The sequence below is a fragment of the Oncorhynchus keta genome, chromosome 13 (genome assembly GCF_023373465.1).
Source record: "Oncorhynchus keta strain PuntledgeMale-10-30-2019 chromosome 13, Oket_V2, whole genome shotgun sequence".
Lineage (NCBI taxonomy): Eukaryota > Metazoa > Chordata > Actinopteri > Salmoniformes > Salmonidae > Oncorhynchus > Oncorhynchus keta.
Genome location: NC_068433.1, coordinates 23,572,214 through 23,585,740, shown reverse-complemented (window position 1 = coordinate 23,585,740; position 13,527 = coordinate 23,572,214). Strand labels below are relative to the sequence as shown.

At 40.1% G+C, this 13,527-nt stretch overlaps 1 protein-coding gene across 1 annotated transcript; it reads right to left on the bottom strand.

Annotated features, from left to right (window-relative positions):
• Positions 1 to 2,340: 2,340 nt before the first annotated feature.
• On the bottom strand, positions 2,341 to 13,403 carry LOC118392079 (probable E3 ubiquitin-protein ligase RNF144A-A). Its single transcript, XM_035783712.2, has 4 exons — positions 13,114 to 13,403; positions 12,384 to 12,484; positions 8,031 to 8,204; positions 2,341 to 3,120 (listed from the first exon to the last, which is right to left on the bottom strand). The coding sequence occupies exons 1-4, from the start codon at positions 13,199 to 13,201 to the stop codon at positions 2,665 to 2,667; spliced, it is 819 nt and encodes a 272-aa protein (XP_035639605.1). The 5' UTR covers positions 13,202 to 13,403; the 3' UTR covers positions 2,341 to 2,664.
• Positions 13,404 to 13,527: the final 124 nt, after the last annotated feature.

Below are 13,527 nucleotides of genomic sequence, written 5' to 3'. Positions count from 1 at the left end.
AGCATTCAGCCAGGTAGGGTTGGGCAGGCTCGGTGCTCAAGACCTCCAGTGCGCTTTCACGGTCCGGTCTATCCGGTGCCACCTCCACACACCAGCCCTTCGGTGGCAGCCCCCCACACCAGGCTGTCTCTCCGTCTCCTCCCTACAGGTGCTCCCGCCTGTCCAGCGCTGCCAGAGTCTTCCTCCTGCTCAGAGCTGCCAGAGTCTCGAGTCTGTCCTGAGCTGCCAGAGTCTCCCGTCTGTCCTAAGCTGCCAGAGTCTCCCGTCTGTCCTGAGCTGCCAGAGTCTCCCGTCTGTCCTGAGCTGCCAGAGTCTCCCGTCTGTCCTGAGCTAACCAGAGCCGTCCGTCAGCCAGGAGCTGCCGGAGCCGCCCGTCACTCCGGAGCTGCCGGGATCGCCCGTCACTCCGGAGCTGCCGGGATCACCCTTCACTCCGGAGCTGCCGGAGTCTCCCGCCTCTCCGGTGCTGCCAGAATCTCCCGTTCATCAGGTGCTGCTGGAATCTCCCGTCCATTTGGGACCCATTGCTAGGGTCCCCAGTCCGAGGTCGGCAGCGGGTTTCGCCGCTCAAAAGAGGCCACGGAGGCGGGTGAGGAGGCGGACAAAGACTGTGGTGGAGTGGGGTCCACATCCCGCGCCAGAGCCGCCACTGCGGACAGACACCCACCCAGACCCTCCCCTATAGGTTCAGGTTTTGCGGCCGGAGTCCGCACCTTTGGGGGGACGACTGTCACGTTCTGACCTTAGTTCCTTTGATTTGTCTTTGTTTTAGTATGGTCAGGCGTGAGTTGGGTGGGTTGTCTATGTTCCGTTTCCTATGTTTTGTTTGCGTTTGGCCTGGTATGGTTCTCAATCAGAGGTAGGTGTCGTTAGTTGTCTCTGATTGAGAATCATACTTAGGTAGCCTTTTCCCACTTGTGTTTCATGGGTGTTTATTTTCCGTGTCAGTGTTTTGTTCCACACGGAAGTGTTTCGGTTTGGTTTTTCACATTGTCGTTTATTGTTTTGTTCAGTGTTCTGTATTCTTATTAAAAACCAAGATGAACACTTACCACGCTGCGTATTGGTCCGATCCTTGCTACTCCTCCTCAGAAGAGGAAGACGAAAACCGTTACATCCATTATTTTGCAGAAAACCTTTATTGACCTTAAATTATTATTGAATACGTGTAAAACTAAGTATATGTTGTTTTCTAGAGTGCACAAAAATATTGTAATGATTGAAGTGTATGAGCGTACCTAGTATGGTGTATCAGTATAGACGTTAAGTTCACTTTTTAAAACATCGTACACCTGGCGATCATGTCAGCGTGCATTGCGCCCGGCCTGCCACAGGAGTCGCTAGAGCGTGATGGGACAAGAACATCCCTGCAGGCCAAACCCTCCCCTAAAAAGGACAGCACTGGGCCAATTGTGGATAACTTCAAGGCACGCTTTGATGACTTCACTGTTGGAAGAGAACTGCTGCTGCTCATCCAGAACCCCTTCTTGGTCACGAATGTGAGAAAGTTGTCAGGAGAAGCAAAACAGATCTTCAGATGGGTAGATGCTGCGTCACTGAAATATAACATGTTTTCTAAGTCGTAGACGACTACGTTTGTTACTATGCTGTACCAAAGCGCCGAAAAAGGAAGATATCCATCCGGACCTTTGCCACCTAGGAAATTTGTGTCACTGGACCCTCTCAATTAGTAGTCGAGTACCACTGCACTACACTGTCTGTCCCTGCATGTCTGATAGCCTATCCAGTGCATAGCCTACATACCTCACTGTCAGACTGTTTTTGATATTTGTCTCAGAAGAGCATACACATTTTAAATATTCGTCCAAGCACATTTCTGTCCATGAATTGGCCCTTTGATATTACAATGTCCTTGAACGTGTTCGTAATTCTAATATTTTATTATTGTTGTTGTATTGTCAAGGATTGTTTAGTGGCACAAAATGAACACAGTTATTAATCATTTCTCTTGTCACTGATTTAAAACGAAGCATTTCTCCACTTCTATATCCCTTAGATTTACTGTATGTTGAAAGCTATGTGTTACTGATGCTTAAAAGCTCATCTTTCATGCATTATGTGTTAGCCTAGTCCTTTTGCATCTAATGGAATGCTTGATAAGATATCACTTAAGATCTGCACAGGCTCGGTATGAAGGTCCGTTTGAGTTTAAGGGTTTTGTTTTACCAGTAAAAAACGATATTCTTGGGTAGATGTTTGCTACTGGTATTTTCTTCCTCCTTTCATTATTCTGATCTCAAAACTCTGTGTCCCGAAATGAAGACATCCGTCTGATTTCCATTATTGTTATGGAGCACAAAAACATCAATATCGAACAGATGAAGTTTGTTACTTTTTCCGGTAGTTTATTACATTACATGATGATGCACATAAGCAACATGATAATAATGATAAGATGATATAGAAATCATAATTAACATAAAGCTCTGAGTCTACACACTATGAAACTCGCTTTGTATAATATCTAAGATTATAATATAAGATGGTAAAATAAAACATTATGCTTCACATGAAGCACTGCACACATACTCTCATTGTACAATATATGGAGAAGAAATGTGTATGTGGAGCAACCTACGTGTTCTGTTGGAGACAATGTAAGCAGAGTTTACAGTATGCAGTGAATAAGAGGGATCTTATTTTTCAGTTTCTATTCCAGGTGGGTATAGAGGTCTGCCTGGGGGCAACACCAGCAGAGCAGGCTATGAAATATGAGCTGGTCTCCAAGCACTCCTCCGTGAGCTTAAGGCACACAAAGCAGAACTCTTTATTGCACCTTGGACAGAGAATATTCTTACAACCAGTCTTGTCGTGTTCCACCCGTTGGCCACAGGTGGGACAGGCGCGAATGGAGGGGCAGTCGGTGACACCTTCCACCTGAGGGAGAGACGTGGTTTCGCAGTTCTTCAGCAGTTCCAGGTCCTGGTTGATGCAGCCATCGTTGTCACAGCGGTCAGAGCGTGGCGCGGGACCTTTCCACTGCTTCAGGCACTGCCAGCAGAACTCATACCTCTGACCTTGGTCTGCAGCGCACACTGTGCAGTGGACACTGAGGTTGGTGAGGTCCTGTCTCTCTACAAAGGTTTCGCAGACAGGGCACTGTTATAAAAGAGGGTAGGGTAAGAGGGGGAGATGAGTAAATCCTATTACTGTCTGCATGCAGAGATTCATAATATATAATATATGCCATTTAGCAGACGCTTTTATCCAAAGCGACTTACAGTCATGTGTGCATACATTCTACGTATGATATTGCTGAATAAAACATGTGCAATTACTTTTTTTGGGATAACACAGTAAAGAATCTCTGACCAAACCTGTGTACTGTAGTTAAAACTTCTGATGGTTGAGGGGCAGTATTGAGTAGCTTGGATGAATAAGGTGCCCAAAGTAAACGGCCTGCTCCTCAGTCTCAGTTGCTTATATATGCATATTATTATTAGTATTGGATAGAATACACTCTGAAGTTTATAAAACTGTTGAATGATGTCTGTGAGTATAATGGAACTCATATGCCAGGCAACAACCTGAGGCGAAATCAAAACAGGAAGTGAGAAATCTGAGGTTGGTATGTACTCAACACAGTTCCCATTGAAATCCACTTGAGATATTAATGAATTTGCACATCCTAGGGCTTCCACTAGATGTAAACCGTCTATAGAAATTTGAATGAGGCTTCTACTGTGTTGTGGGACTGAATGACAGCAGAATGAATCAGGTGTCTGGCAGTCAGCCATTTTCTGGTCACGTGCATTTCACATGATAGCGACCTGCGTTCCATGGATCCTGAAGACACAAAGGAATACATCCGGTTGGAACTTTATTGAAGATTAACCTGTTCAGGATACCACGGTTTACATTCTGGAGGATTTGCACATATAAAACATGATAATTTTTGTCAAAAGTTGAATATATGCAAATAAAAAATATTATCTGAGTAGAAAACACTCTAAAGCTTTGTAAATTTAAATTATGTCTCTATGTATGGTAAAATAAAAATCTGCATTTTCCAAAATATCTATTCTCATCTGAAAAGTTGGGTCACCTTTGACCTCATCGCAAACACCCTTCCCAAACAGTCACAGCACCCGGAAGAGTCTGCACGTGAATAAGCGGATCTCAGCTTTCAATGTTTCTTTCATTGTGATAAGGTCTGCCTGGGAGAGTTTGAGCACGCGAGCAAGCTACTCAAAAACCTGTGCGCAATGGTCAAGTCCTCTCTCTTTTCCAAGATCGATTGAACAGTGCTTGTGTTTCTGTTTGTTCTCAAAATTGCTGTACACCTTTATAACATGTTAAAGCTTGATTATGAGGTGGGACAAGTTTACGCGACATATTATATATTCTTCCACCTTTTGAGGGAGCAACCACTTCAATTTTGACTACATTTTTCACAAAATCAGGCTATTTTGAGAACCGTCAAGACGGTCAGACTTGAAAACTGAACGCTAATTTGGTGAGTATAATCCCTTACAGGTCTTTTGATGGAAGAATAACAAAGGTGCAGGGAATATTTAATGTATTCATTTATAAAAGAGGAGTTTCTATTACTGTCTGCATGCAAGATTCAGAATAGTCATTATGCTACTGTGGGAGCGCCACTCCATATTATAGTCTAGTGAACGCAAAAAGTAACGTTAAAATTAAATGTAACAATGCAATTGCATTTAGAAGAAGTGTATCTTGCATACATATGTAAACATTCATATTTAGTCAAATTTATGATGTGTATTCTTGTTAGCTAACACAGTAAAGAATCTCTGACCAAACCTGTGTACTAGTTAAAACGTCATTTTGAGGGGCATTTGGGTAGCATTTTTTGAACGATGCATCATTGTAAACAGAGATTTATGTATATATAGCATATTATTTAAAAAAATGAATGTACTGTGTAACATGTTATATTACTGTCATCTGATGAAGATTTCAAAAACTTAGTGAAATGATTTTTCTTGTAATCCTGCGTTTGTTGATTGCATATTTTTTCCTACTTGGCTATGCTAATGAGCTATGTCTGCTGAGGTGGTTTGACATAAATATGTGCTATGTTTTCCACTTGCCGATAAAACATTTTAGAAATCTGACTTGCTGGCTAGATAAACAACTTGTTTATCTTTCATTTGAGCAATTTTACTTGTTAATGTGTGGAGGTTAAATATTTTTAGGAATATTTTTGCTGGCATTGTGCGTTATGGTAATGAGCTTGAGCTGTATCACGCTGAAGACAGCAGAGGAATAAAACTCCGGTTGGAACTTTATGATTAAAACATCCTAATGACTGATTCAGTACTTAGTTTGAAATGTTTCTTCGACCTGTAATATAACTTTTTAATGGATATGTATACCAAACGCGCTAACAAAAGTAGCTAATTGGACATAAATAACGGACATTATCGAACAAATCAAGCATTTATTGTGGACCTGGGATTCCTTGGAGTGCATTCTGATGAAGATCATCAAAGGTAAGGGAATATTTAGCAGGTCATTTATGGTTTATGTTGACTACAACATGGTGGCTATTTTGACTTGATTGTTCTGAGCGCCATCTCCGATTATATATATATATATATATGCCATTTAGCAGACGCTTTTATCCAAAGCGACTTACAGTCATGTGTGCATACATTCTACGTTTTCCCGTAACCCACTACCCTGTTTTTTTTAAAAAAATCTGACGCAGCGGTTGCATTAACGAAATGTATATCTTTAATTATATGTGTATAACTTGTATTATCATCTACATTTATGAGTATTTCTGTTGAATCGATGTGGCTATGCAAAATCACTGGATGTTTTTGGAACTAGTGAATGTAAACTCAGATTTTTTTATATAAATATGAACTTTATCAAACAAAGCATGCATGTATTGTGTAACATGAAGTCATATGAGAGTCATCTGATGAAGATCAAAGGTTAGTGATTCATTTTATCTCTATTTGTGATTTTTGTGGCTCCTCTCTTTGGCTGGGAAAATGGCTGTGTTTTTCTGTGGCTTGGTGGTGACCTAATATAATTGTTTGTGGTGCTTTCGCTGTAAATCCTATTTGAAATCGGACACTGTGGTGGGATTAACAACAAGAAAACCTTTAAAACAATATAAAATACATGTATGTTTGAGGAAATTTAATTATGAGATTTCTGTTGTTTTGAATTTGGAGCCCTGCACTTTCACTGGCTGTTGTCATATCATACCGTTAACGGGATGGCAGCCCAAATAGGTTTTAAGAGGTTGATCTGTCCCCACCCACTTGTTCATAGCTCTGTAGTTGTATGTATATTATGCCTTATTATTACTGCCACTTCATTAAAGCCATTAGATGCAGTTTATCACAATGCACTGCACTTTATTACGGGCAAAAAGTTTAGTACTCATCACTGCATTCTCTACCAGAAAGTTGGTTGGCCCACTGATACATTGGTTGATACATTGCTATATTTTCATTTATAAAGCCCTTTTACAAAATGTCCCAATGTACCTAACATCTTTACTAAACTTTAGACATACGAGTTACCATACCCGGTCTCTGGGATGGTTAATGCTGTAAATTCCTTTGGTCTCAACTGAGTTAGGTAAATCAGCCTTTAGTTTTCTTGCACCTTATTTGTGGAACAATTTTCTAAATGTCCTTACCGCACAAACGTGAGATGTCTGAGTTTGGTGTGGAGCCTGAAGTCAGAGATGGCTGAGTTTTGGAAAATGAAAGGAACATATGTGGATTTCCCTCGACTGCAAGATAAAGAATGGTTGGCTGATTTTGCCTTCACCGTGGACATCATGTCCCTCATGAATGAACTGAATTCCAAACTACAAGGGAAGGGCCTTTTTACACATCAGATGTACAGCCTTGTCAAAGCCTTCAAGGGAAAATGACTCGTCCTGACCGGCCAAGTAGAAGCCCACAATCTCACCCACCTTCCGACACTACTAGTCTGCTCCTTATCAGATGACCAGCGGGAGAAGTATACATCGCTGCTGTGTGCTTTGAACGGTGAGTTTCCTCGTCGTTTTGAGGATTTCAAAGTGTTGGAAAATGACATGCTTTAAGTTTCATCTCCTTTCACCTTCAACGTGGATAACGCTCCCACAGAACAGCAATTTGAGCTTATCGATCTTCAGTCTGGTGCAGTGATTGGAGAACTATTCAAAATAATGTCACTGACGAGGTTCTATGCATATCTCGATGAACAAAACTTTCCCATGATTAGGAGTCCTGCTCAGATGATGTTTGTACTGTTTGGGTCAACCTATGTATGTGAACAGACATTTTCAGTGATGAAATATAATAAGTCAAGGCAAAGATCATCTCTTACTGACTCTCACCTCTCAGCAGTCCTGTGCATAGCGACGTCAGAAACTATACCTGACTTCACTGCTCTAGTCAATGCCCATTGAGTTGTTTAAATGTAATGTTGAGCTCTCTCTCTTTCTTGTGTTTTTGCGCATACCCGTTAACAAGAGTTCTGTCCGTGGTGCTGAATGCACAGTGTACTTTTCACTCAGTGTAGTTCATTGCATGTTTAATAATGAAAATACCTACCAAAAGGAGAACATGGATGTGGTTTATTTCTGTGCATGTAAAAAAAAGTAAAATAAGTAGCATATCTGGATGTGATTTACAGTAGATATATCTGTCAACATAGTCATACACATGATGTATAATCCTGTAATATGATTCTGGCCCGCAATGGCCAAAATATATTGTAATGTGGCCCTCCATGGAGAAGAATTGCCCAGGCCTGTTCTAGGTTCATTCAGAAAGCTGATTGAGGACCTTATTACTGATGAATGTGTTTCTTTCTTTCTGCTTGCATTATGTATTTATATTGATGTGTGTATTTTCTGTCATTTATGTAATTCAGGGCTCATCTGTAAAAAGAGACCTTGGTCTCAGTATGACTCCCTGATAAAATACAGGTATAATAAATAAAATAATAATAATGATCTATACAGAAGTTTAAAAAAAAAAAGCTTGCAAATAAATCATTTGAACAATGAGACATGCACTCACTGATTTGTATTCACAGTATGTGGCAGCAGCCAAAGCTGTCATGGTCTTCTCAAAGTGCTCCATCTCCTCAGTGGTCAGAACAGCCAGCCTACGTACCTCCTGGTAAGACCACTCAGCACCACACTTCACAAAGGTGCCATCCTCAAGTGCAGGGCACAAAAACTTGAACTGACTCTAGGAGGACAAAGAAGAAAAGTTTTCAAGGAAAATGGAGAGACATTGGATATCAAAATAGTGCAATATATTTAATATGCATGATGTAATTCATATTAAAATATATAATTTGTTCGATTAATATGGTTAGTTCGGCTCTATGTCCACCTATTTAATATTAATTTATGATAAATGATAGGCCCTATAAACCCACTGATTCTTAAAGGGGCAGTGCATGTATTTTTTATTATTACGATTCCACACTATGAGGTCATAAGGACACTTTATGCTACTTATCTAAACAATGGAAGGTGCACAGTCCATGGCTACAAAGCTAGCTGGCTAGTTAGCTGTAGCTACTTTGTAAGCTAGTTAAGACAAGTTAAGGCAAAAGGTAACTACACGAAACGTGGTTTATTATGTTCTGAAGCAATTTGGCTATCTTGTCTTGATTGTAGAAAATGAAGATGTTTTATGCAAAGGGGCCCTGACATGGAAAGTTTGAAGGGGGGGAGAGAGACAGCTATAGTATTACTAGAGACGTTGGTTATGTAATTATTTTCCATACATGTGCCTTATTCCAGAGGAAGATTTGCACGGGGTTCATTTTTCTAAACTGCCCCCTGTAATTGTTTATTTTTTTTATTTTATTAAATTGAGTCTATGATGGAAACCTGGTGGTTTTTATTCTAGGCGTGAAGATATTTTAACATCATGTCTAGACGATAAAAGGCTACAATGATCACTCATGCTTGGCTGCCAAATGTATAGGTGTCTCCATAGGTCTAATATTTCAATTGAGGAAATGTGATCATAATCATTATTTTACCCATCCATGTCAGACATCCCACATAATGAAAAGGCCCCACATCTTGCTGATGTGAACTGCTGGGCAGCGTACTTGCACTTGGCTTGCGTTTATGGGTGAGAAAGTGAACTTGCCATTCCAAAAATGAGAATGTTCAACTTCAATTAATTGGAACAAAACGTGTGTCAGACAAAAGCATTTATGCATTGCACAGGTGGTGGTTGCCTAAATTCACTGTAGTAGGTTTGGCCTAATATATACTGAGTATACAAAACATTAAGGACACATGCTCTTTCCATGACATAGAGTACGTTTACATGCACAGAAGTGGCGGTCGGCTCATTTAAGAAGAGGGGAGACGATAAAATATTTTATGAGCATGGCCTTATTTCTATTACAGCATATTGGATGACTGTCATTCATAGTCCATTAACCCAGCTCAATGTCACATCGACAGGTTTAGGCTACTACCTGATACTCAAAATGTTCCCTGTACCCATCATGAGGTTGCTACAACCTAACCAATTGAATGAAAGTTTACAACACAGGTCGAGAGAAATTTGAGGAATCAAGGTGACAGACATTAGCCCTATTCGGACAGGGTAACGTTTAATGGGGGAGCTCAGGTAATGTAATTATGTGCACGAGCACAAATGACCACATTTGTCATTTTAGTCCCATCTGAATCTGCCATGTCAGTCATCCCTGTGTTTTGAGGGATATTGCAGAATTTAACAGGTGCTGCACCCAGTTGGGGTAAGAACATGGGACCAAATTGACGCTTAAAACAAAGCGCTATGCACATAGCCTACAGATGAAAGATCTGTTTTGTTACATATCAACAGTCCTAGTGCCGTACTTCTCTTTAAAAAAATTAAATGGACAATATTGTGCCAATGAATTGATAAATTGTGAAATATGTCAGTTCATTAAATCTCTGCATAGATTACAGTTCATGATTCTTAGTGATATGCATTCTTATTTTGACTTTCTCAACTGAAGGCCATTAGGTCAACATTAGGCTATCCCGAGACACTTGAAATACCTTCACGCCTAGAAGAGCCTCCAGGCTTCCGTCATAACGGTCAATTTTGAATGAGGGAAAAAAAAATATTACAGGGGCAGTTTAGTAAAACTAATCCCATACGAATCTTGGTAAAACTGACATACTGTGGTAATTACATAACCGAAGTTCTATAGTAATACTAGTCCAGTGCGAATAGGGCTATTGACATATTCAATATCGCCTTGCACAAGTTTGCCTGCATCTAGCTGATCTAGGGTGTAATTATTAGTCCAAAAGTTGCAAATTATAGTTTCTATTGGACAAACTGAGGTATGTTTATCCCTGTTTCGTTCCGTTTGCTTCCATTTAAGAAAAGTTTTTCAAAAGAATCGGCAGAATGAATACATCCCCGATCACAAGCAAACACAGTTCACTTTCATAGTAACCATATACAAACAGCATGATCATTTTGCTCATTGTATAATTCCTTCTTGCACCGACGCACTCTCCTCCTCTCACCTTTCCCTTCACTTGTGGACTTCAGTGCACAACACATGGTCTGTGACCAGGCCAAAAAAACTTTCCAAGCTAAACCTTCGTATCATAACCGCTAACCGCTACACACAGCCTACATTGTTAATACCATATTAGCTAACGTCAAGTCAACATAGCTCCTAGAACTGACGCGTTAGTAAACATGCTACAATCATGTAGTACAGTGTACAGTTAGCAAGCAGTTTAGCAGTTACACCGGTGGGCTCCAGTGACAATAAATTAATGAAACCAAAAGCTTTTGAATGATTAGGACACTTGAACACCTTAATTGGCATTCCAGCGGTGTATTTGATCTGCGCATGTGGTAGTGCCAGCCGAGCAAGCCTCCCACTTTAGTGCGAGTAAAGGGAATTCAGAACAACTGAATGTATGTGGGTTTTAGAAGTAGTTTTCACATACAAACTTTATATGTTCGAACTCAGAATCAAATATGCTTCCCAAAAATAACATGGTAGCTGAGGTAGAACGTTTATTTGATTGCTGATTTTCTGCGTTTATCAGTGCCATCAGGCAGCTCGATTTAAGATGTGTCTTTGTAAACAGGATTATTAGGGAAACCGTTATTCTTGCAAAGCATGTAAACGTTGTAATCTAACTATTATATTAATCTGACTTTGCACAATAATCGCATTATTGTGTGCATGTAACCATACTCATAGACTGGCCAGGTGAATCCAGGTGAAAGCTATGATCCCTTATTGAGGTCACTTATTAAATCCTCTTTAATCATTGTAGATGAAGGGGAGGTGACAGGTTAAATAAGGATTTTTAAGCCTTGAGATTGTGTATGTGTGCCAAGACAAAAGATTCTAGTGTCTTTGAATAGGATATGGTAGTAGGTGCCAGGCACACCGGTTTGTGCCAAGAACTGCAATGCCGCTGGGTTTTTCATGCTTAATCGTTTGCCGTATGTATCAAGAATGGTCCACCACCCAAAGGACATCCAACAACTTTACACAACCATGGGAAGCATTGGAGTCAACATGGGCCAACATCCCTGTGTAACACTTTTAACACCTTGTAGAGTTCATGCCTTAAAGAATTGAGGCTGCTCTGAGGGAAAAGGGGGTGCAACTCAATATTAGGAAGGTGTTCCTAATGTTTTGTACACTCAGTATATGAGCTTAGTTCAACTGTCATACCCAATGCTGATGCTATGCTTGGGCCATTGATAGGCTTTGAAGCCACCGGTTGGGCATATTGCCACTCCCAAGTAGGAGCAGTCCTCCATAGGAATTAACGGAATCCTACAGTATTTAAATTAAATGCTGTAGGACAAATTACATGTATTTAATTTTTTTTCCCCCAGTAAACTTAGTACCAAAAATATATACTTTAAGGAAAATGTTTTTAGATATTCTTTTCTTTTTTGTTGTTAAACTCACATAATATAATTTAAAAGTAATGCATACAAACAAATGTAAACAGTAATAAATGCATTTCTATAGTTTCCTAAATATTTTTTACAATTCAGGAGGAGTATCAAGATGGCTGCAAGGTGGCTTCAACACAGTGGCCCCTGTCAGTCATCCAGGGTTTATACACATCATTGGTTATACCCCATCAGAACCCCACATTTACGCTTGTTTTACTCTAATGTCTGTGAACAAAGTAAATGTAAATAAACACTGTACAGCCTCAGAACATGGTTAAAACTATAATTCTGATATCATGGTCAGTCCTTGCATCCATAGCTCTCTTTATGAATTTGGGAAAGGTTTCATTTCTCCAGCCCAACCCCTCAGCTTTTTACCGAAACAGTGCAGGGGTGCCTGCTTTGTTATTATTTCAAATGCAGATTGCCCCTTTAAGGAATAGCGAGTAGGCCTACCTGGTCCAGTAGGCTGCGACACCATCCGGTCAGTGACTCCGGGGTTACCGCATGACCACAGGACATCTCTGCCTTCAGAGTCTCAGTGTCGTCATCTAGGGCTGAGAACAAAACGAGGAAATGTAATAATGAGAAGCTCTGGAAAACATGTTCAGTGGTTGAAAAAATACCCAAGTGTCATACTTAAGTAAAAGTAAAGATACCTTAATAGAAAATGACTCGAGTAAAAGTGAAAGTCACCCAGTAAAATACAACTTGAGTAAAAGTCAAAAAGTATTTGGTTTAAAATATACTTAAAGTATCAAAAGTAAATGTAATTGCTCAAATATACTTAAGTATCAAACGTTAAAGTAGAAATAATTTCTAATTCCTTATATTAATTAAGCAAACCAGATGGCACGAAGTGCGTGAATTGGACCATTATCCTGTCCTGCATTCAAAATGCAACGAGTAGCTACTTCTGGGTGTCAGGGAAAACGTATGGAGTAAAAAGTACATTATCTTTAAGAATGTAGTGGAGTAAAAGTAAAAGATGTAAAAAAAAAATACATAAATAGTCAAGTAAAGTACATATACCACAAACTAAGTAGTACTTTAAAGTATTTTCACCTACGCACATTACACCACTGACTATGTTCCTCCAGGGGGCTAAGTAATAATGAATACCACATTTTTTCTTCTTTTATTTTACCTGGTTAATGTTGGTTTATTGATTAAATGGATTGCTTACGATCTAAATCGTCTTGTCGGTTGACGAACTTGAGCGTGGTGTCTCCGGGGTCATATCGCTTTTCTTCCTCCTGCTGTTGGGTTGTCATCGTGTTGCTCTCTATCTTCACCGTCTTGTACAGTAATCCTACTTCTTCACACTCACCCGGGGGGACGATGATATAACCACCAGAGGCAGGTGTGCTCTCCCTTGAATGAATGCTGTGCCTGGACCGCTTTCACGGAATAACATGTCCCGCCGTGAGTAACTCTAAGCCCTTGTTTATCCCTTGGACTTGTTATTCAACACCAGAAGCGCTCACTTTCAAGTTTCTAGAAGACACGTGATATACGGTAGATGACGTTGACTGCATTCATTTGAGGATGTTCTCACAACATTTGCAGCGTTGTAATGCAGATAAACCTGTATCAGCTG